Source organism: Papaver somniferum, chromosome 3 (assembly GCF_003573695.1).
Source record: "Papaver somniferum cultivar HN1 chromosome 3, ASM357369v1, whole genome shotgun sequence".
NCBI classification, from domain to species: domain Eukaryota; kingdom Viridiplantae; phylum Streptophyta; class Magnoliopsida; order Ranunculales; family Papaveraceae; genus Papaver; species Papaver somniferum.
The window spans coordinates 87,901,990-87,925,834 of record NC_039360.1 but is presented as its reverse complement, the minus strand read 5'-3'; the positions used below and the strand labels follow the sequence as shown (position 1 = coordinate 87,925,834).

General features: G+C 39.4%; 1 protein-coding gene and 1 long non-coding RNA gene across 2 annotated transcripts; one reads left to right on the top strand and one right to left on the bottom strand.

The window, feature by feature from the left end:
* The first annotated feature begins 18,943 nt into the window (after positions 1–18,943).
* On the top strand, positions 18,944–21,065 carry LOC113359708 (zinc finger BED domain-containing protein RICESLEEPER 2-like). Its single transcript, XM_026603299.1, has 4 exons — positions 18,944–19,006; positions 19,286–19,987; positions 20,078–20,750; positions 20,899–21,065. The coding sequence occupies exons 1-4, from the start codon at positions 18,944–18,946 to the stop codon at positions 21,063–21,065; spliced, it is 1,605 nt and encodes a 534-aa protein (XP_026459084.1).
* Positions 21,066–21,902: 837 nt separating this feature from the next.
* Positions 21,903–22,267, bottom strand: LOC113361449. Its single transcript, XR_003365124.1, has 3 exons — positions 22,256–22,267; positions 22,076–22,162; positions 21,903–21,995 (listed from the first exon to the last, which is right to left on the bottom strand). It is a non-coding gene; the product is annotated as an uncharacterized LOC113361449 (long non-coding RNA).
* Positions 22,268–23,845: the final 1,578 nt, after the last annotated feature.

Below are 23,845 nucleotides of genomic sequence, written 5' to 3'. Positions count from 1 at the left end.
TATAGAACCTGAACCTGAACCACAGCTAGATGTAGTTGTCTTAAACAGGAAACTAGACAAGGGTGCGCTTTATTTGTTAATTTTCTTGGTAGGTTGCAGATTCCTTTTATTTGTGATAGCTCTATTTGGTTTTGATGACCCACACAAATTTCGGCTATTACTTTATTCTATGAGGTGACTAATCCTTTCTTAGTCTGGCTGAAGACTTTAAACTTAGCACTTCTTGGAAGGTAACCCAATATTCATGTGACACGGTAATATCTTTCCTTATCTCTTTTGCTTCAAATGGTAACAGTTTCTCCTTGTTCATGCTTTTAATTTCATCTTTAGAACATTGAGGACAATGTTAGATTTAAGTTTGGGGGTATGGGAGAAACGTTTTAGTTGCAGTATGAATAAATAAACTCCAGAGCTTAGAAATTTATGCCTATTTAGGATTGCACTAACTAATCTAAGTGGATGTAAGCATTTTGGTTGTAGGAGTTGAGGAACCAATCTGATTAGATGGCAACATCTAGAAGAGTCTATTCATAAAAGCACAGAGCTCAGGTGTTAGAAATAACATGATAGTTTCACCATATCTCGTTGAGTCCTTTTCACTTCTATTTTTATTTTATTTTGTTTTTAAACTATGTTTCTCTAAGTGATAGGTGGGGCCCACGATTCAAGTTATTACCAATGCTAGGGTGAATTAGAGTGATTGAGATACCATGAAAAAAAAAGTTGAAGAAGAAAAAGAGAAAAAAAAAGAGAGATGAAAAAATTAAAAATAAAATGGTAGTTACCAAAAAGTAGAAAAAAAAAAGAATAAAAAAATTGAGACCAGACCATTTGACCAAAAGGAACAAATTCAATAAAGTCGACCACTGGCCTTGTATATGCCAGTTGTGTTGACCTAGAGTTAGGTTATCGACCACTGGTTCCCTTGTATATGCCAATGTGTTGATATTAGTCAGACTAATATCTCAATCCATTAGGATAGGTTCATTTTGGCAGAGGCCTTCAGACAGATATGGGAAACGCCGTTCACTTAGTAAACATCAAAACCATCTATGTTTTTCTATATCCATCTTCTTGATCTATCCATGTGATTAGTTTTGACTCCGAATATGATGTCCATAGTGCAACTATCTGAGTAGAGCTCTGTCACTTATTATGAATTTTAGTATGCTTGAGTGCAAACTCGTGTACAACAATTGGAATTTCGCATCAGGGTACTTCCTCCTGTAGTCAATAAGTATGCCAACCAAGGAGATTCTTTAGTTCCTTCCAAGGTTATGTATAGATAGCTAGGGTCTGGAGTATAAAAGTTTTGTGGGTATATCTCTTGTAAGCCCTCCCAAGACTATAACTCGACCACTATGGCCACCTAGGGGTTTAAAGGCTTGTTGCATACGCTAAATGCAATCGACGGTGCCTGCGTTAGTGAGTTAGGATTTTATTTTTATTTTACTTTTTCTCGAGGACTAGCAAATAATAAGTTCAGGGGTATTTGATAGACGCATTTATGTGTTTATTTTCATCTCTATTGTGTATATTGTTAGTACCCATTTTTGTACTTATTTCGGTATTTTATCTCTTTGTAGGTGTTTTTGGAGAAATAAGCTTTTGCGGCGAAATTGGCTCGAAAAGTTGTTAAAGGCACCTGGGAGGACATTTGCTATTAGGACTCTCGCTTTGGATAGGAGGTCACCCTTCTTCTTCACGTTTAAAACGGTTTTTGGCGGGAAAAATGCATGCAGACGCTGTTGATTTTGGATTGAAGATTTGAACGAGTTTCAGGGTGATTCAACACTAGAAATCGATTGGGCTGGACTTGATAGAGCAAAACAGGTTTAATACATGCGTTTAGATCGATCGAATTGGGATGGAATTGCCGGAAAAAGGAAACAGAGTAAAAAAGGAAACACGGTCCCTGTCGAGTTTGTTTTTGGACATTCATAGATATTAAATGCAAGAAACTCTTTCCAAAGATACATATATATCTAAGGAAGAGTTTGAGATAAGTGGGAAAGCTCAGAAACGCGTAAAACAATTTCTGGAAGGAATTATTGTCGTGACTGCCAAGGAAGGAAAGAAGAGATTTCGAAGCGATTTGGGAGAGATTTAATCGCCCTGTGGTGTATAAATAGGTTTCCTAGGGTCTCAAGAATAGGTCTGTCGAGAGTTTGGGGTCGAGAGGAGAGATCAGGAGGCGAGAATCAGAGATTACAGGAAGCCTGTCTCTGCTGCTGCTGCTGAAGAACAAGTGTTGCAGAACGAAAACAACGTCTCAAATTCTCAACACTGCTACAGTGTTCTCTCTGTAATAGCTGAACAACCACATTTATCTTCAGTTAGCCACACCTCCTGTAACAGTGAACTCTGTAACGCCAGTACGTCGTTGCATATTCACTGAATCATATCATCTCTTCAATAAAAACAACTTTTGAGCCATGATTTATTCTTTTGAGCCTGTTTTTGATATGAGAAGCTAAACCCCAACACTGGGATGACGGAGGAATCCCTATTTCACGCATATGGTAATTCTAATAATTCTTTTATGACTATTTGCATTGATTTTTAATCGATTTATGATTTTTATTGAATGGGTGTGATTTCGTTCGATGGTGTATGCTTGGTATATGTATTTTTGATACATCATGCTTTTGATTTACAATCATTGCTTTTCAAAAATCTACTTTTTGGCAAAGAATAAGAGTCCATATTTTTAATATTTGATCTATAATTGATTGGAATTATCATTTGAATCACATGAATGGAATTTGGTGGAATCCTGAGTCATCAGTCTCTCTCTATACTGTGACAACTTTATTGTATATATTTTATTAAGTCTGAAATCGAATCTTACAAGTCCGAGTTTGAACGATACTCTACTTACCACTTTCAAAATTACATCAGCAGCTTCGCAAGTAAATATGTTCCCCAAGACTCGCGGTTTCGGCATCAGTACGCAACACAACATCAGGAACAATAGCAAAAGTATTTGGATGAATAATGAAGGGTGGATCGGCCCCCATGGACGAAACTTTATGGAGGACACGTTGTCAAAAACATCCACATGCTTCACACCGGTTTTTGGACGTCTCTTCTGCCAACAAAGTATTCTCGAACCACCATACAAATTGCTGAGTGAAGTTGCAGGAACAGGAGCATAGCTTTTGAAATGTTCCCATAAAAACGCCTGAAGAAAAGAAATGTGGATATGCGACTCCACCTTCTAATACCCTTTGGAAGCATGCATGTCCGTCGCTAAGGCGTCCAGATGAGAATACAGTGATGCAAGAAACAAGGCACCTAGGGGAATGACCTCACCTTTTGCCAGCTTTATAGCAAACATGACGAGGTCACCTCTTATGGTCTTCCTTCCAGAACCGTCGTCAAATATGTCTCTGGATAACCACAAAGATAGGAATGCAATCATACTGAGCTCGTCTTCCAACTCCTGACCGGGTTTCGGGTCTACAGGAGACCACTCCGACCCCCACCAAGTGTAAAAGCATTTCGTGTCTTTCTTCTCCTTCTCCAGATCATCGAATTCTCCTGCCATTCGAAGTATAGCATTATAAGACCGACGTTCTGCATCAGTAAGTTTGTAAAAGAAGCTTCCAGCAACAGGCAGGTTCATCAACGCAGCCATACTTTCCAGAGAAATGGTCATATCTCCCCATATGCATATAGATGTATAAGTAGAAGGACGCCACCGAGAAATGAAAGTCATCAAGCCTGCAACATCTTTCTTAATCTGAAGAGTGGCGGACGCCATGGCCGCAAGGATTTGCGCCTTAACTAAATTGGCCTTAATCTTTTTATTACTCAGCATGTGTCTCATCCATCCTTCGTAAGAGCCCAGTGGAGTGTGACAAATCTTGAAGTCAATAGGTGAAGGTGGATATTCATTTCTCCGAAGACAGAACCTCATCACAAGTGCTGAAGAAGAGGATGGATCAGCTTCCATATTTTCTGAACCAGAGAGCAGAACTATCTTGTGACTAGGATGTTTCCTAATGTTCGGAAAAGGCACAATGAACAACTCATCATCTATGTTATGCATATCTTTGAAGTTGTTAACACTCCCTGACTTGGCACCAGCATTATCTTCAGAAGGCATTTCAATAGGAGTCTTTTTGTTCATCCTACAAAAGACGAGAGAGTCAGTGCTTGTATAAAAACGCATGAGATGTGTAGTCACACACGACAGAACACACATTCACGTTGGAGTACACAAGGATGGTACTGGGTCCAAACACCGGTATTGAGCCACGTCAACAAATGAAACCGTTGGTCAATTCTACAAAGCCAGGGCTAATACCCCCAAATGAGGTTGATATCACGTAGTCGAGCGGGTATCGGGCCACGCAAGAAAGATCGATATCATGTTAATAGGCTGGTACTGGGTCATATCAAATCCGTATTAGTCAGGGTCGGTCAAGGTCACCAGTCTGGTATTGGGCCACGTCAGCAAAGGACGAAGTCACAAGGTTGGTATTGCTCAAGTTTCAAGTCTGGTATTGATCAAGTCACAAGGATGGTATTGCTCAAGTTTTAAGTCTGGTATTGATCAAGTCACAAGGCTGGTATTGTTCAAGTTTCAAGTCCGGTATTGATCAAGTCACAAAGGCCGGTATTAATCAGGACATAAGGCCTGTATAATAATATAGGTGCAAGATCGGTTTTCAGTCCAAGCACATCGTCCAAGTTCAATCGAGCACATATGGTGGGTCCGCACTCATTCGCACACATCATACCACGGTTTCACTTTGTTCATGGGGGTCGTGTCTACGAAATTCAATGGAAAGGTTTTTCAAGCCATAACCTAAAAGCTAGGCTTTGCATGCAACAATAGAAGAAAAGAAGCAAAAAAAATATATTCATGGATTCATGACTCGTTAAACAATCCTAGAAAATATCGGCGGTTTTTGCTATCAATTTCGGTGGAAGAACTAATCATGATATATCTTGCCAAAGGGTTTTACCTAAGAAATTAAGGTTTTTCCTTAAAAAAAAAAAAAAAAAACGGAAAACTTACCTTGCTGCGGACGGACGGCGGCGGCGTGAAGATCACGGACGGGAGATGGACACAACAACAAAAAAAGAAATTCGTGAAAAAAGAAAAAAAGGGGTCGGTCCCTTTTATAGACAAAAAATTGGAAGAATCTCAATAGAAAAAGGATTCCTCTTTTTAGATTCTTCTTTTGATTTAAACACCCAAGGAAGGAAACCGGTCCCACCAAAGGATTCCATGCTTGCACGGCGGTGTTTGCATGAACAATTACTAGCGGTCAGTCAAAATTCTTCCGGGTAAGCTTCCTTTATCCTGTCTTTCTCACATATGTATGTCACCATCTCATGCTTACCCCACAATAGTGTAACCATTATGTGCTAGACATGTGACTTAATGTTGATGGTGGATTTTCATTTAAGGCTAAAATTGTAAAAGCCAAAACTATACGCTAACATCCTGCAAAGGATAAAGCCACTGATAAAGTGGAGAATACTTCTTCACTATAAACTTATAGCATTACCAATTAATGCATGACCAGCCTTGTATTTCCTGTACTAATCTATTCTTATTATTGGTGCGGCATGACGACTGAGTGATCGCTCTCAGCAGAGCAACACGAATCTCCAATCATTAAATAAGGAGGTCTGTACGAAATACCCGTACAGGCTATAACTCTCGCAGTGTTATACTATCCCGATCGATCATCTGGACTGTCCGTATCAGTCTCAGAAACGATCACGACCATCCAACTTCACCAGCATGATAGGATGGCTTAGGTCCGATCCATAACCCCCAGGAAGGTATTGGAGTATTCACCACTGACCCAATGCGGGCCCCGTATGGTCGGCCTCCCCAAAAGGGTAGCATGGATTTCCAAATCGTCCAGCCAAAGAAGCGCAGACGAGAAACCCTAATTTAGGGTCTGCGGCACATTACATGTGTCGCAAAGCAGTCTCAACCATCCATCTTCGCAGGCACAGATGGAGGGTGTAGATGTAGATTCAAAGGGCCCAGAGCATGTCAACACAATCACCGTGGGCCCGCCTACATACATGACCGATCGGTCAGGACCAACTATAGTTGGTCGTTCCAGTTCGTGCGCCCAAACAAGACATGACGCACGGCCGGTGAAACCCTAATTACGGTTTGAACATCACGAGCGTCCATTTTCTCCTGCACGAATGAAGGGTCCAGGAATAGACTTGGCAAGTCCAGTGCGCATCAACATGATCGCCTTGGGCCCATATATCTCCACACCCGATCGACCAAGGTATATCATGCCTAGTTTCCTTGATTCGCATGCCCAAACTAGGCGTGGTCACACCTCCCAATTGCAAACTAATCTCGACCACTCAACTTTGCAGGACAAATTGAGTGGCTTAGATCACGTTTCTATGGGACAATGAAATACAAGTGTGTACACCAGCCCGTCATCTTCACACCAGTCTAATCGGCCAAGACCGACCAGGCTTGGTCGCCTCGAAACGCGCGCCTGAAGTTGGCATGACGCGCGACCTTTGCGGCACCGGATTTCTGTCGCAAATTGATCTTAACCACTCCTCTTCACCGGACAAATCGAGTGGATTAGATCACACTTTCACGGGACAATGAGGTATGGCCATGTACACCGACATGCCGTCTACACGCATGCATGATCGGCCTTGCAAAAATCGTTTCCCAAGCTTATATTCGATCAAGCTGAGGAGTGATGCTTGCGCACCTCTTCATAAACCCTAATTCCACCAACGTCGCAGATGAGTGTCTTAAAGATCATCTCGTCCGTTCAACTTCATCTGCTTGGTAATACAACCCTTGCTAGGAGTTAACTGGTCAATGAGGTGTCATGGTGATTACCATCCGTAACTCTACCACACCAAGTGATCGGACATGTCAGGACTTACCTGTACAACCCCAAACGATCACTTGAAGATGGATAGACATGCATCTATTTTAAGACGCTTAATCGTGACTTACTCCATTAAGCCTTAAAACAGCGATGCTTCACTCATGCTAAATACATTCAATGCATTAATGCATATAATTCATGTGATATTTTACAAGTATCAAATTCCCAAATAACTTAGTTATTTAACCTAGCATTACATGCTACTTCCTGTGGGTCCCACGATCCACACAATTGAGACATTAATCATGTCACAAACTGGGGGATACATACTGGGGTATTGGTCAGGCGGTTTACAGCGCACAACGTGCCATCACAAGAACGTGTCAGGAAGTTATGGACGGTTAGTGATGATGGGAGAAGTGGGCAAGACTGATCGTGTAACACTAACACACGCAACTCCACTACTCCATCACTCCACTTTCTCCACTTCTCATGAGAGACGTGGGTTAGGCTCAATGACTTGTATAAATAGGTTCTCCTCCCTATTAACAAGACAAGACAACAGAAGCAAGTGTTGATACAACCGTATTCAAACACCAGAACTGATAGCTTACATTTTGCAAGCCAGTTCATCTTTCTGATACAAGTCATACACAGCCAACACCTTCACAATCTCAACACCTTCTTCGCTTCCCTCCCTAAAATCAACCCCATCTCCTTCACTTTGTGACCGAAGCAAGTATGGAACGGCCATTTCTTGGTTTAGGCCAGAATTGTGCAGATTGATTTCTCGAATCACAAGCACTCACGTGCAGTGCATTTGTATAGGGTTTAGATTCATTTCTCATCCGCACACCCCAAATTACCAAAACCGGCGGAAATAGTTTTCACCCATAAACAGCTGTAAACCGCCAGACCAATACCCCAGTATGTATCCCCAAGTTTGTGACATGATTAATGTCTCGAGTGTGTGGATTGTGGGACCCACAGAAAGCATGTGATGCTAGGTTAAATAACTAAGTTATTTAGGAAGTCGATATTTATGAAATATCGTGTTAATTCTATGCATGTAATGCATTAAATAAATTCAATATGGAGAAAGCATCGTTGTTTTTAAGGATTAACGGATTTAGTCGCGATTTAAGCGTCTTAAAATAGATGCATGTCTAGCCATCTTCATGTGATGGTTTGGAGGCTGCGCAGGCAAGTTCTCCCTTAGCCGACCACATGGTGTGGTAGAGTGGCGGATGGTAATCACCACGACACCTTATTGACCAGTTAACTCATGACCAGGGTTATATAACCAAGCAGGTGAAGTTGAACGGACGAGATGATCTTGTGACATTCATCTGCGACTGTTAGTGGAATTAGGGTTTTGAAGAGGTGCACAAGCATCACTCTTCAGCTTGGTCGAAACCAAGCTTGGGGACATTTTTTGGCAGGACCGACCGGGCATGCGTGTGGAAGGCACGCCGGTGTACATGTCCATACCTCACTGTCCTGTGAAAGTGCGATCTAGGACACTCAATTCGACCGGTGAAGAGGAGTGGTTGAGATCGATTTGCGACAGAAATCTCGTGCTGCAAAGAATTTTTAAAGAGGAGCAACATGCCATCTTTAGGGCGTGCGAACCAAGGCATCCAGCCATGGTTTGACTTGGATGATCGAGCGTGGAGATAGGTGGGCCCACGATGATCGTGTTGATACTCACGGGACCTGCTTAGTCTATTCCCAGACCCTTCATCCGAGCAGAAGAAAATGGACGCTCATGATCGATTTGCGACATAAACTCTAATTAGGGGTTTTGCCGGCCGCATGTTAGCTAGTTCGGCTAAACGAAAATACATGCTATACACCTCATATGGAGAGGCCGATTGTACGGGGCACTTATTAGGCCGGTGGTGAGTGTGGTGGTATGTGTCCGACCACCTCAGGGTTAATCTAAGCCATCCAACCGTGCTGGTGAAGTTGGATGGTCGTGATTAATTTTAGGTTTTTAGTGGACTTTCCTGCGACCCTCAATTCTTCACGCTGACACAACTTCGGACAATCATATATTGCAATCTGGTCAGGTTAAGGAAGAGTCGGTCATGCAGGTAGGAAGAAGGTCCGCCGGTGTACACCACGGCGCTTGTTCCACCGGCTTTGGGCTGAACCACGCTGTCCAACCACGCTGGTGAAGTTGGATGGATGTGATGAACTTGAGACTGCCATAGGCGGCCTTTGTACGATTCCTCTAAGCTGCTCCATACCCGTTTGGACATCCAACTTCAGGCTGGTGTTCGGTGGTAGTTTGGGAGGCATGGTAGGTATTCGACCGACCAGGGCATAAGTGGGACCGCTGGTGGTCATTAATTTAGTAGCCTGCTCCCGCTGAGGATCGTCTAGGGATGGTTAAATCGTGCGGCCAACTTGCGTGGTCATGATTGTTTCTGAGACTGATATGGACAGTTCATATTCGAATATGCTCAATCGAGTTAGTATAACACACCGAGAGATGTAGCCTGTACGCGTATTTCGTGCATTCCTCACTATTAATACTTGGAGATTCGTGTTACTCTGATGAGAGTAACACTCAGTCGTCATGTCGCACTAATAATGAGAGTTCTGCAGGAAATACAATGCTAAGCATGCATTAATAATGCTATAAATTCACAGGGTACATGGGATTGTTACCACATGCTCCATTCTAGGTAAATTAGCGAAGTGAAGAAGTATTCATCATTTTATCAGTGGATTTATCCTTTGCAAGATGTCAGCGCATAAATTTGGTTTCACAATTTTAGCCCTGAACTAAAATCCACCATCAACAGTCTTTATGAGACCAAGGTCAGAAGTAACCTTTTTCAACTCAGTTCTTAACACATCAAGAGTATTCAAAGTATCAACGAGTTGCAGTTTTGCTTCCTCAAAGTATTTAAGAAAATCATGAACAACTTCAGCAGAGACCATATCCTCCTTCTCAATATCCTGATGTGTATAGGCATAGAAACATGAGGCATTAGGATGATCATCTTCTACTAGAGTTGTTTTCTTCCTCCCTTTGGATTCGAAACCAATACCTTTATCAAGAAAACCTCTTGCAAAGCCACCAGAGTATGAAGAAGAAGACATTCTTGACAATCCACAAAATAATCATGAGTATACGTACGAGATTCAAAGGTATCCATGTTACTGTCACGAATCAACTAAGGAAACCCTAAAAGTTACCTTCCCTAAGAAACCTTTTAAATACCAAACCTTCTTTTTTTTCATAAAAAAAAGACTCAAAGGTTTGGTATTTAAAAGGTTTCTTAGGGAAGGTAACTTTTAGGGTTTCCTTAGTTGATTCGTGACAGTAATATGGATACCCCTACGGACACAACTTGACCTAAAAATAAAAACACAAAGGGTCGTATTTTACGACACGACAAAATTTTTGCTACGTGAAAATTTTCACAAATTTTTTTGGCTCAATAAATTTTATATCTTCATCGAGACACAAAAGTAGCAGACAACATAGTTGCAACGAAAACTTCTTCTTAAAAGAAAAAATAAAGAAGGACGACAATAGACATAACCAATACTTAAGCAACGTTGTCTGCAGACAATAGTTAAGCTATGGACGATAAGAAAATAGCTCAACTAACAGACAAAAATTTTTCCAACGGTATACCTGATTATTAACACATCTTACTTAACAGGATTTCTATGAGTAAGTTCTTAACCCTTGTGATTAGTTACCACAAGTATGAGCCCTTTGCTCATTAGGTGAAATGTGTTTACGGTTCCTTTTCCGTTCGAATCTAGGAAATAATCTCTTTTGATGTGAACAATTATCATAAAACTTACTGTCATCAAAATACGAGACATAGATTGAGTTCTTACCAGACAGATTTTGACCAGAGGAAGTTCACAGCCTATTAACGATTTCCCTATAACCTTCAATTAACACCTTTAGGTTATTTTTCATATCATCATGTTTGCTTCCTTATCCTGAAACTTTGTTCACATCAAAAGTACCATTATCTCTTGTTTTGACAGAAGAAGATTCTTGATCTCTCCTCAAACGATTTTTGTTGAGTCGTCTGTTATGCTTTTGAGCATTTGAGGAACTCATCGAACTGAATTTCCTGGTAGAATACCCAGGGTGAGTACTGAAACCAATTGGTTTAGACATACGAATGTCAATTACACCTTTGAGGATTAAATCTAAGGTGTTTTGAAGACGAACAATGAAATTGTTATTCAACCGAGAGTTTCTCTTTTGCTTAACAGGCACTTTTGAATCACAAAAGAGACAGACTTTCTGATCACGAAGGTGATTAGATAGTACAGACTTAACATCATCTTTTGGAGATTTCTTTATTCCATGTGATGTGCAACATCCTTGATTAGTGGAGGTTATAGGCACATCTTTTCCCATGGGAAGGGATTCCGGTTTTACTTCTGAAACTGGAACTCTTTCAGTTATGATAGAAGTAAATGGTATAGAGGACTTTTTGGAACATCCTTGAATAGAAAGTTTACTCAAGCGATGTTCAATTTCCAATGCATCCTTTTTGAGGCTTTCCTCGAGTAGGATACGTGAAGATTGAACTTCAACATTTTTGGAATCACAGTCTCTTACTATACCAAAAAGAACATTGACATTGTTTTTCAACCGATTAAATCTATCAACTTGGATTCTAACAAGGTTTAGAATCAGTTTACTTTCTTAAGTTGCTTCCTTATCATTAACGAAGTTAGACTCTTTTGAAGGGTAATCGGGATAACAAATGTCAGTGTTTTTCTGTCTCGTCAGAATAACAGGTTCGTCAATATTTGAGATTGACGAATCTTTCTCTTTAATAGACATTGTTGAAACAAAACTTTTGTTTCTGGTGATGCGTTTATCAGAGATAGTACTCCTGTCCATAGAGTCAGATCACCACAAACACAGACTTGTAAGGTCTTTAAACATGTTTGCCTGCTCTGATACTAATTGAAAAAGCGAGGGTCTAACAACCTCACCCAATATTTCGCTTAGCAATCTGTATGGACTAACTCCGATATACTTTTAAGAGAATCAACTAGACTGTCAGACTCTATCTTAATAAAAAGTATATCAAAGAGTTATATCTCAATTTCTAGATTTAATACTTACTCAAGCAAATAGAAATCTGCGAGCCTAATTGAATACAAGAGAAATTAACTTTAACGGTACCAAAGACCAATGTTCAAGGATCAATCAATTTCAATCAACAACCAAAGGTTGGATTTACCAATTGATCGATTCAACGCACAACCTGTGATATTTCAATTATATAACAAAATATAATGCGGAAAAGAAATAACACAGACACCAGAAGTTATGTTAACGAGGAAACCGCAAATGCATAAAAAACTCGGGACCTAGTCCAGATTGAACACACACTGTATTAAGCCGCTACAGACACTAGCCTACTACAAACTAACTTCGGTCTGGACTTTAGTTGAAACCCAAGCAATATCACACTGATCCAAGGTACAGTTGCGCTCCTTACGTCTTTGATCCCAGCATGATACTACGCACTTGATTCCCTTAATTGATCTCACCCACAACTAAGAGTTGCTACGACCCAAAGTCGAAGACTTTAATAAACAAATATGTATCACACAGAAATGTCTACAATAATAGATAAATCTGTCTCCCACAGAAATACTTACGAGTTTTGTTCCGTCTTTTGATAAATCAAGGTGAACAGGAACCAATTGATATACCAGACTTATATTCCAGAAGAACAGCCTAAAAATATCAATCACCTCACAATAATATTAATCGACTAGCGAAACAAGATATTGTAGAATCACAAACGATGAGACGAAGATGTTTGTGACTACTTTTCTATCTTTCCTATCGGAGAAATTAATCTCAAGCTAATCTTACGATTGCACTCAATCACGATAGAAACAACAAGATCATATCATGCAACTACAAAGAAAATAGTTGGGCCTGGCTTCACAATCCCAATGAAGTTATCAAGTCGTTAACCTACAGGGTCTCGGTAGAAACCTAAGGTTAAAGGAGAATCGATTCTAGCTTATACAACTAGTATAATACAGGAGGTGTGGGGATTAGGTTTCCCAGTTGCTAGAGTTCTCCTTTATATAGTCTCTAAATCAGGGTTTGCAATCAATGCTACCTTGGTAACAAAGCATTCAATATTCACCGTTAGATGAAAACCTGATTAGATTCAAGCTAATATCTTTCAACCGTTAGATCGAACTTAGCTTGTATACACAAATGAAATGCAAGTTCATTTAGGTTTGTGTAACCGTACCTAAACGTGTACACCTAGTTGGTTCAACAATAGTTAACCAAATGGTTAGCCATATGAGCACTTTCATATCAACCTTATTCATCTTCACCATAACTAGTTCAAATGACTCAAAATAACTAGTTAGAGAGTTATTCAATTGCTTAGATCTCATAGAAATATATAAGACACAATCGAAGAAAAATCGGTTTTGATTCACTCGAATCGATTCATGTACATTATAGCCACGGTTTGCAAATTGCATTCCTTATTATATAAATGTTTTAGTTCATGAATAAACCAATTTTAGAAAGTAACACACTTAAGTATGTGTACGAGTATGCGTACTTAAGTAACTGGATTTGAGTTTGTTTTGATTTCCAAACTCAGCAGAAATTCACAGACGTGAACTTTGCGCCAATATGCATACGGGTACGCATACTTAGGTAACCAGATTGAGTTGGTTTTGATTTCCAAACTTAGCCGAAATTTACGGTCGTGAACTTCCGCCAGCATGCGTACGGGTACGCATACTTACCCAGTCTCCATCAACCATTTAGTATACACATAAGTATGCATACATTTGGTTCCCGGTTTTGGACTTATACACTAATATGCAAACACACTATATGCTTGTATCCAAAGATGGTTACATGTTCTAAACTCTCTATTTCAATCATTGAAACATTCTTAGAGGATGTTAAATAGAGGTTATTCACACATTATTTTTCATCAATGCGATTTTCAAGATATTGAAATAATCAACATGACTTTCGTCACTTGTAAAGATGAACTTGGCCAAAGCGAAATCATACCAACACATATTTCAAGAAATAGATAAGCGAGATAACCTCGGATCGAAATAGCAAATGTCTAAAATCGAAGTCTATATAGCAATACGACTTTTGTCTCAAGATAGGAGATAGAGTAGATGGACTTTTGAGTGATAGATAAGATCAAGTCTCCACATACCATTTTAGTCAATGAAGTTCCACCAGTTCCTTGAGTAGTTCTTCGTCTTTTTATGATGAACGTCGTGGAGTCTAGAGCTCAACTACACTTTCTATCCTAGTCTGAGACCTAGCTATAAGTAGACTAGAAATCAAGACTTATAGTTTTTGCAACTAAACTTGACAAACAAGCTTGAGATAGCAACGCTTGCGAGTTCGACCGAGCAGTGCTCTAACATGGTCCTTTATACGAATCATGTTTTTTAAAATTATCCAAGCCACCCTGGATAGTTAGTATAGGGCGCGATGAGTACACAAGTCTAATGGAGGCACATGGAATTGAGTAACCGTAAATTATTTATAAATATAGATAACTATTGTATTAGGTGTTTTATTTTATTATATTATAAGTATATTTATTTATTTTATTCAAATTTTATATGTGCTTAGGATAGTATTTAGGAAAATATTGTTTTCTTATTTTCTAAGTGATATAACTTATAAAAAGGCCTTGCGAATTTATTAAGAATTAATCGGAGAATTGAGAAAATTGTTATTGTTTGGTTTATTCAGTTTATAGTATCCTGACCTTATGGGCTTGAATCTGCTGGTCGTTGAATAAGAAACAAACCATTCTTTTCAATTGGTATCAGAGTAAGTTCTTTCAGACCCAATTTTCGCGACTACAATTATCTCTATCATCATCGACCATGGTCTCTTCATCCACCACGACCATCATGATTCCACCACGACCATCATGGTCGCTTCATCTACCACGACCACTACAAACATCATGATTCCATCAAACAAACAAATAAATAAAAACTACATTGATTAGTGTTGTATATGGCTCGGTTCGTCTCGGTTTCCAGTAAAACCATATTTGAAACCCTTACTCTCGGTTTCGACACCGAGCCATTAACAATCGGCTCGGTTTCTAGTAGGTTCTGATCGATTTCGGTTTATCTCTAGCGGGTTTCGGTTAACCGACTGCTATGTAAGTTTCCTGAAAATGATAGTTCAAATCTTTAAAGAAAATCACAGTTCAAAAAAATTTAAACCTACCTGCAGACATTCATATTTTATACACATTCCAAATTCATAAACATTCTTAATGTAATTAACACACAAGTCACACAATTCAGAATTCAAGTTTATAAACACAATTCAAAACATAAACATTACAAATTAAAAAAACTCCAAGTTTGACATGCTCCAAATTCCAAATTCCAAATTCATAAACTCCTTGCACCTCCAAACTTGTTTCGGCATGCTCCATGCATTTCATAATATTAGTCAGAAACATTGTCTAACAAAACTCAAATCTGATTAAGTCATTATTCAACAGGATTAGAAGTAATTCAGATCCTAGTCAAGTTGATTAAAACAACTTTGCTTGCAGTAGGTAAGAGACAGAGAGACAAGAGACTATTCATCTAAACATATACAAATAAAAAAAAACACATCTTCAAGTTGTTCGAGCACTGCTCGGTGGAACCTACCAAGCATTGGTATGTCAAGGTTGGTTGTCATATTTTATTATCAAAACTCATAAGTCGCTTGATTAGATTACTAGAATCAACTTCGTTAGGTTAGACTAAGAAGTCTGGAAATGTTGAGACATACAAGTATTACTCTGAAGACCCGAAGATTCCGAAGACGTATCGACAACGAAGATAACATCATACTTCCACATGAGGTTAGTAATACATGACTTGACTTGTTTCCATTTTTATATCGTTTGCTTTCAAGTTGTTTCTGATTGAAAACATAACATGCGAAGTTATATATGTGAAACTCTAGTATAATAGGGTGGATCATTATTTTGTGATCAAAGTGTCAAGGAACAATATATCAATAAGTAATAAGTGCTTTATACTAGTATATTTATTTACGAAGTATAATGCTTATCTTTTGGAACTTCGTAATTACGATCGACATAATCTTTGTAACTTGTTACCAGATTGTGCAGTGAACATAGGTTTGATTTCATACCTAAAGAAACTATGTTTAATTACATAAGTTTAAGGAAGCAGATGTATGGACTTGTTTCATAGTCGAAAGGAAATCAAAAGGATTATGGTCTCGTAGAACCTTCATTAAAGATCCTAGTATGACCGATCCTAACCTATATAGAGAATCAAGGTAGAACCGATCCTAACTTATGTTGGGATTCAAGGTAGAACCGATCCCTACCTATATCGGGAGTCAAGGTAGAACTGATCCTAATTTGATGTAGGTATCATGGTAGAAACGATCTCCATAGGCAAAACCGATTTCTATAAGTCACGTACACTTTAGGGTTTGTGTGATTTGGAAATTGGGTTTGCAAAATAGGAGAGTTCAAGATGTCGACATAGTGAGTAATTTGAACATGTGCTGAAATCTTATTTCTTAATTGTTCAAAGATATTCCTTGACACTCAAGGTGAGATCCCAAACCGAAATTAGTAGAGAATCTTTTTGAGATTTTTGAAAATAATATATTTTGTTTTACCAACAATCAAAACATATCTCTGGAAATATATATCAGTTAATTGTTATCTAAAATTGAGTTTTCCATTAAAATTTCGGTTGTACTGTTGGATATTGGTTGGAATTCATAAAACCGAATTTACGTGTTTTATTGCATATTTTTTGAATATCTTCGGTTATGCAAATTCCTTGGTGTCCAAACTACATTGGTCTATAAATAGTGAAGTTTGTTCTTCTTACAAACTTATCTTGAGCCGGGCAAACTTCATCTTTGGTGTTTCTGGTGTAGCCGACTAATAACATTGCCTTGCCAATGTCAAATCCTATGTAAGCTCTAGAATCTGATTAACTCTTGTAAATGATGTCGTGAGTGAATATGATAGGTCAATATTCACATAACTATTTCTAGTGAAGTTCTCGCAAATGTCTTTGTTTGTTCTCCAGACTTAAATTTTCAAACGTTATTTAGTGATGTCCACGGACTTGACTTTAGTAGACTAGAAATCAAGACACAGTTTTGTGCATATAACATTGATAACAAACTTGAGATAGCAAAACTTACGAGTGAGACTGAACAGTGCTTTAACAGGTAATGACTTTCAAATGGAAATTGTATGATGCCAATCATTCTGACACTTTGGTTCCACATCAACATCGACATCATCGATCCCTCGGGAATGAATGGATTGCATTACAACAACAACAACATATAAGGCTACTTTCTAGTTGATTGTAACAAAGCGACATGGCATACCATTTAGATCACGACTACTGATGTTCATAGTTTCTTCATATAATTATAGAAATACATATTCCCGCACATCTTGTTCCTTGTTGTTGGGCACCATTGATACTATCTTGTGTAAATAAACATTAATTTCTGCAAATACATTCATCTTCTGTAGTGACCTGTACCTCCACCGATATTGTCCCCACTTAGCCAATGCGGTCATCCGGTAGTGTGGGATTTTCAACGGGTATCGCTGCGGTTATCCAGCAGTAACTTCCGGGAGGTCACCCATCCCTGGATTGCTCCCGCCCGAGCACGCTTAACTGCAGAATTTTATGCCAACTCTGGAGCCAATTATGCTGAAAAGGCCTCGGTATTAGGAAAGGACAAATCATTACTTATATTCCATTCGACCAACCACTGCCGAATATCGGGGTATTACAATACCAAAACCTTAAATTGGAGCCGTCTTCGGCTCCAGAATATATTCTCAAGCCCAGATATCCGTCTTTTCCTGCCCCTCATGATAAGCACCTGGACCAACCCCGTCCAACATACCTTCCCACCCTCGACAAGTGATCCTTCGTCGGCTCTGATACCATTTGTAATGACCCGTCCCTCCACCGATATTGTCCCCACTTAGCCACTACGGTCATCCGGTAGTGTGGGAATTTCAACGGGTATCGCTACGGTTATCCAGCAACAACTTCCTGGGGTCACCCATCCCTGGATTGCTCCCGCCCGAGCATGCTTAACTGCAGAGTTTTTTGCCAACTCTGTAGCAATTTTAATGAAAAAGCCTCAGTATAATGTAGACATTCCTTGTCTCCTATGAGATCAGTATCTGGCATAATCCCCAGCATAATCCCCGACCCGAGTACAGGCGAACGACCCCTAGTTATATCCCAACTAACACCGATATTGTTCCCACTTACCCACTGCGGTTATCCAACAGTGTGGGATTTTTTAACGGCACTACTGCGGTTAGGGCTGCACATACCCGACCTAACCCGCCGACCCTACCCGTACCCGACCAAAAATACCCGCACTCGATTCAACCCACCTAGGCATGGGTCGACTATGGGTGAGGCACGCCAGAACCCACCTATCTTAGGTAGGTTGCGGGTAGAAACTTCCGTCACCCGAACCGACCCACCCACCCGCCCAAAACTAACATAGGATTCCTGACCCTTAGATTATCTAATCCTAACCTAGAATGAATTATCACAGCCATTGAATTGATGAATAAAATACCTAACCTAATCGTATTTTTCACGAACCCTTCACTTCCGCGGCCTCTTCTCTCCTTTTCAGAGTCTCAGACAGACTCCATTCTTTTTTCTTCGCTTAGTCTCAGACTCTCAGATTCGCTTTGTGGATCATCGGCATCACCAGAAGCAAACCAATAACGGAAGGTAAGATTAGGAACCGCTGTAAACTTGTAATTTTTTGATGATGTGATTTTTTGTAATTTTCAATTTAGGGTTTATCTGTTTAGGGTGTTGTTTTTTAATTTCAGTTTGGAATGAATTGGTATGATGTTAGAACTCAGTAATGAAGAGTTTAATCAGTAGATTCTAAGGATTCTTTGGGATGGTTATTGAGAAACCCAAATTGGTTTTGCTTATTTTACTGATCCATTGAGATAGTTACATGAGACGAATACAACTTGTTTGTATAAATGATAATATCAGGGAGAAGTATTACTGTGGACCTCGTTGTTAATGTTTATGTGTTTTTACAGGTGTTATTATTCTTCTAAGCTGCAACAATGAGTATTTGGAATTACTCATTTATGTTCAGAACCAGTAGTTTGATTTTAAATTTTAAATTTTAAATCAATCTCAGTTCTTTAGTACAACCTAGTTAATTTATTTGGTAATTGAACTAAGTCATGAGTATGGTGTTCAATTCAGTATGGTGTTAGTACTTTCAATTGTTTCAAATATTCAATTGAGTATGGTGTTAGTATGGTGTTTGATTGTAATGTGTTTTAACGATGTAACTTGTTTCTTTTGTGCAGGTTACCATGGTTGAAATCTCAGAAGATGATTCTGCTTCTAATCTTCCAATTATACATGGAGTGGCATCACAAATGGGACCTCCCCCTCCATGTACACCGCGTTTTGGAAAAGTGCATGGACCATCAGCAGGGACAGGGAGTACCGCTGGCTCATCTACACCAGCTTCTAAACCTTCACATGCTTGTGCCGCAGGTGAAACATTAGATAATAATCCTAATGCTAGTGTGAGGAGATCAAAGGTATGGGATCACTATGATATTTATGAAAATGGTGAGAGAGCGAAATGTAAATATTGCAAAAAGGCTAATTACAAGATTGGTAAGAAAAATTTGGATGGTAAGAAACATGGGACTTCTAATCTCCAACATCATTTGGATAAGTGTCAGAAGTATAAGAATGAAATGAATGAGGCTAGAGCTGACGGACAACAAACACTTGACTTCCATCCTTGCAAGCTTGGAGAGGAACCACAGTTGGTTGGGGTGTCTTTTTCTCAAGATGCGTGCAGGAGAGCGCTGATTAGATTTATCGTTACCGATGAAATGGCTTTTAGAATTGTTGAAGGTGAAGGTTTTATAGCTTTTTGTAAGTATCTTGAGCCTCGATTTAAGCTTCCAAGTCGTATGACAATATACCGTGATGTGTGCAAGCTGTTTTTGACAAAGAAGGCTAATCTGAAAAGTTATTTCAAAGCAAACAAGGTAAGAGTGTGCCTTACTACTGACACTTGGACGTCATCGTAGAATTACAATTATATGGTAGTGACTGCGCATTTCATTGATTATCACTAGAAACTACATAAAAGAATTATCTGTTTTTGTTTGATTGATAGCCATGAAGGTACAAAAATTGGAGATGCTTTGGCGAAATGTTTGCTAGACTGGGGACTTGAAAAGGTTTTCACTGTGACGCTTGATAATGCGTCTGCAAATAAAGTTGTTGTTGACTATTTGAGGAAGAGAGTTCAGAGTTGGGGTTCTGCATTACTCGGAGCTAAACATTTACATGTTCGATGTGCGGCTCACGTACTTGCACTTGTTGTGAAGGACGGTATGAAGAAGTATCATACATCACTTCTCAGGATCAGGGCAGTGGTAAAATATGTCACGAAATCTCCCGCAAGATATAAAAGGTTTACGGAGGCTGCTGAGTCGGAAAGAATAGATTGTAAAAAGGTTCTGATATTAGATGTGAGAACGCGGTGGAATTCTACTTACTTAATGCTTGTTGCTGCTGAAAGATATGAAAATGCATTTGAAAGGCTACGTGATTTGGATAAGGAATTTTGTGAAGAGTTTTGCTTTGATATTCCAGTACCAGATAATATTATGGGTGATGGTGATGATACTGTTGATCTTGATGCTGATTATGATATGGAATCAGAAAATGAAGAAGAACTTGATACTACTGAAGAAGAAGATTCTGCTGCTGTCAGGAAAGCCAAGAAAAAAAAACAGGCCAAAAGTGCATGCTCCTGAACGATACGATTGGTGCAATGCGAGAGTTCTGATTAAGTTTCTACACGTATTTTATGAAGAAACTGTTGCATTTTCAGCTTCTACTTATGTTACTTCTCATTCTTTCTTATTGGAACTTGGTACTGTTCGTCAAGAATTAGAAGAATGGAAAAATACACATGAGGACCCTTTCTTAAGCCACATGGGTGCTGTAATGTTGCTCAAGTACAACAAATATTGGGGAACATACAGAAAGATGAATTCGTTGATGTTTATGGCTGTACTTCTTGACCACGAGAGAAAGAACATGGATTATTTGTGACTGTTGAAGATTTAATTGTGCATTATGACCCAGCAATGAAGAAAAACCTTGTAGAAAAATGGGTTGAAGAAGTTCTGAAAAATTTTGTGGAGCTGTTTGCAGCTTATAAAGCAGAAAATGTTAGATGTGCAGTATCTTCATCAGAATCTGTGGGCGAGACTAATTCTAGTTCTACTCAAAGTTCTTCGAGTTTTGGAAGTACTATTTCTAGCAAGGCCAAGTATATGGCGGGAAGGAATAAACGAAAGCATCAATTGAGTAATGTGGAGGACAATGGGAGATCTGAGGTAGAAAGGTACTTGGCTGAACCGATCTACACACCCACCAATGAAAATGCTACTTTTGATATATTACAATGGTGGAAGGTAAATGCTACGAGGTTTGAAATTTTGCCACTTATGGCTAAAGATATATTTGCTATTCCTGTTTCTTCCGTTGCTTCAGAATCATCATTTAGTACCAGAAAAGGAATTTTGGATCCTTTTCGAAGCTCCTTAAATCCCAAGACACTTGAGGCCTTAATTTTGTTACAAAATTGGTTACGAACACCAATAGACATGGATTCATCTACCCTTGGAGTCGAGGAGGAGGAGATTGATATTGTTGAGTCTGGTATGTCTAAATTTTCCTTGGCTCTATTGTTTTTATTTGATTAAGCCAATATAATTTGATTCAACATTTATGGTACTTTAGCTCTGCGTAAATGATTAGCATACATGTTCAAAAAGTACTGAGCACATTGGAATATTGATTAGTGGACTTCTTTTGAATTTAATTAACCAAACATAATCATCTAACCATATGTGAATTAACATACCTGTTGCTGCCACTTCCAAGGATCAAATTCATAAGGGTTGTCATAATTCTCTTCATCCATGTGAACTGAACTAAAAGAAGCTAACACACACCATCCCTTAGGTATCAAGTAACCTGCAAATTATTAATTCATAAATTCTGATCAGTAGATAAATTAATAATTAAATTCCTTTGATCTGTAAATTATTTTTTACCTTTGATTTGAAGTTTTGAACATCCTTGAGAGCTTTTCTCCAGACCCCATTGATTATGTTTGCCATTCTCAGAGTTTCACTAATCACCTGTAATAATAATTTAGATCCAACATAAACTATAAACATCATTAAGAGTTAAACTACTTTAAAACCATATCTGTTTTCCAATTTAGAACTCACATTTTGAGTAAAATGGCAATGACATGTAATCAGTCCAAACGTAATCTTCACCAAGATTAGCCTTTTTATTCTTTAACTCCATATTTTCATCATTCGCTTGCAGAGCTATTTTAATTGTTTCAAGAAATTCATCTACCCTTTCATTCATTCTAATTGTTCATTTCGCTTGCAGAGCTATTCGGTGACCTTGCTGCTTCTTCCATTGTCATAGATGACTGATTCCTATTGGCTTAGACAAGGTAATGACGCCAAGGGTCATTGTCAATAGCTTGATATTTCTGAGTTCATCTTTGTTACTGTAAGTCTGTAACTAATTTACATACTAGGCTTTAGTATAGTAGGCAATACTCAATAGTAATGCACTCTTTTATCTTTTGAGCTTTGAACAATTGAACTCTGTTCCTTTTTATTGTTAGCTTTATCACTTTGTAGTTTGCAACTTTGCATCAACTTTATTATGTAAACAGTAAACACTATTAAGTAAACACTTTCTAAATCTGTAATGTCATTTTATTTTATGGTGGGTAACCCACCGCCCACCCGACCAAACCCGCCGTAATGTGGGTCGGGCGAAAACCGACCCATTGTGATGTTGGGTCGGTTGCGGGTGACAACTTCTGTTACCCGCCATCAGTGGGTTGGGTGGTGGGTGAGGCCAAAACCGACCCAAACCGACCCATGTGCAGCCCTAACTGCGGTTATCCAGGAGTAGCTTTTCGAGAGGTCACCCAACCTGTGACTACTCCCGATAGAGCACGCTTATTGTACTACCCCGATATTCTGCAGTGGTTGTCCGAATGGAATATAAGTAATGGTTTGTCCTTTCCTAACACCGAGGCCTTTTCAGCACAATTGGCTCCAGAGTTGGCAGAAAACTCTGAAGTTAAGCGTGCTCGGGCGGGAGCAATCCTGGGATAGGTGACCTCCCGGGAAGTTACTGCTGGATTACCGCCGTGATGCCCGTTGAAAACCCCACACTGCCGGATAGCCGCAGTGGATAAGTGGGTACAATATCGGTGGAGTGACGGGTCATTACAAATGGTATCAGAGCCGACGACGGGTCTCCTACAGAGGCTGGGAAGGTACACTGGACGGGGTTGGTCCAGGTGTTTCTCATGAGAGGTAGGGAACGTCGGAGATCTGGGATTGTATATATATTCCGGAGCCGATGATGGCTCCAATTTAAGGTGGTGGTATTGTAATACCCCGATATTCAGCAGTGGTTGGCCGAACGGAAAATAAGTAATGGTTTGTCCTTTCCTAAAAACGAGGCCTTCAACATAATTGGCTCCAGAGTTGGCAGAAAACTCTGAAGTTAAGCGTGCTCGGGCGGGAGCAATCCTGGGATGGGTGACCTCCTGGGAAGTGGCTGCTGGATTACCGCAGCGATGCCCGTTGAAAACCCCACACTGCCGGATAGACGCAATGGCTAAGTTGGGACAATATCGATGGAGTGACGGTCATTACATCTTCGGCTACGTCAAACCTTGCACCCCGAACTAATTTGTTACGCCAGCCAGTTTGAAAATCAGATTGAGAAGCCATATTAAAGAAAATTAGACAATAATAAACTGTAGAGAAGGTGGGAGT

Excerpts from the sequence above, each read along its gene's own strand:
- LOC113359708 (XM_026603299.1), top strand. The coding sequence starts at position 18,944 with ATGATAATATCAGGGAGAAGTATTACTGTGGACCTCGTTGTTAATGTT. Across the intron at positions 19,988-20,077 it reads GTTATTTCAAAGCAAACAAG|AAACTACATAAAAGAATTAT; the intron begins GTAAGAGTGTGC and ends GATTATCACTAG. Across the intron at positions 20,751-20,898 it reads GAAAAAAAAACAGGCCAAAA|AATTAGAAGAATGGAAAAAT; the intron begins GTGCATGCTCCT and ends CTGTTCGTCAAG.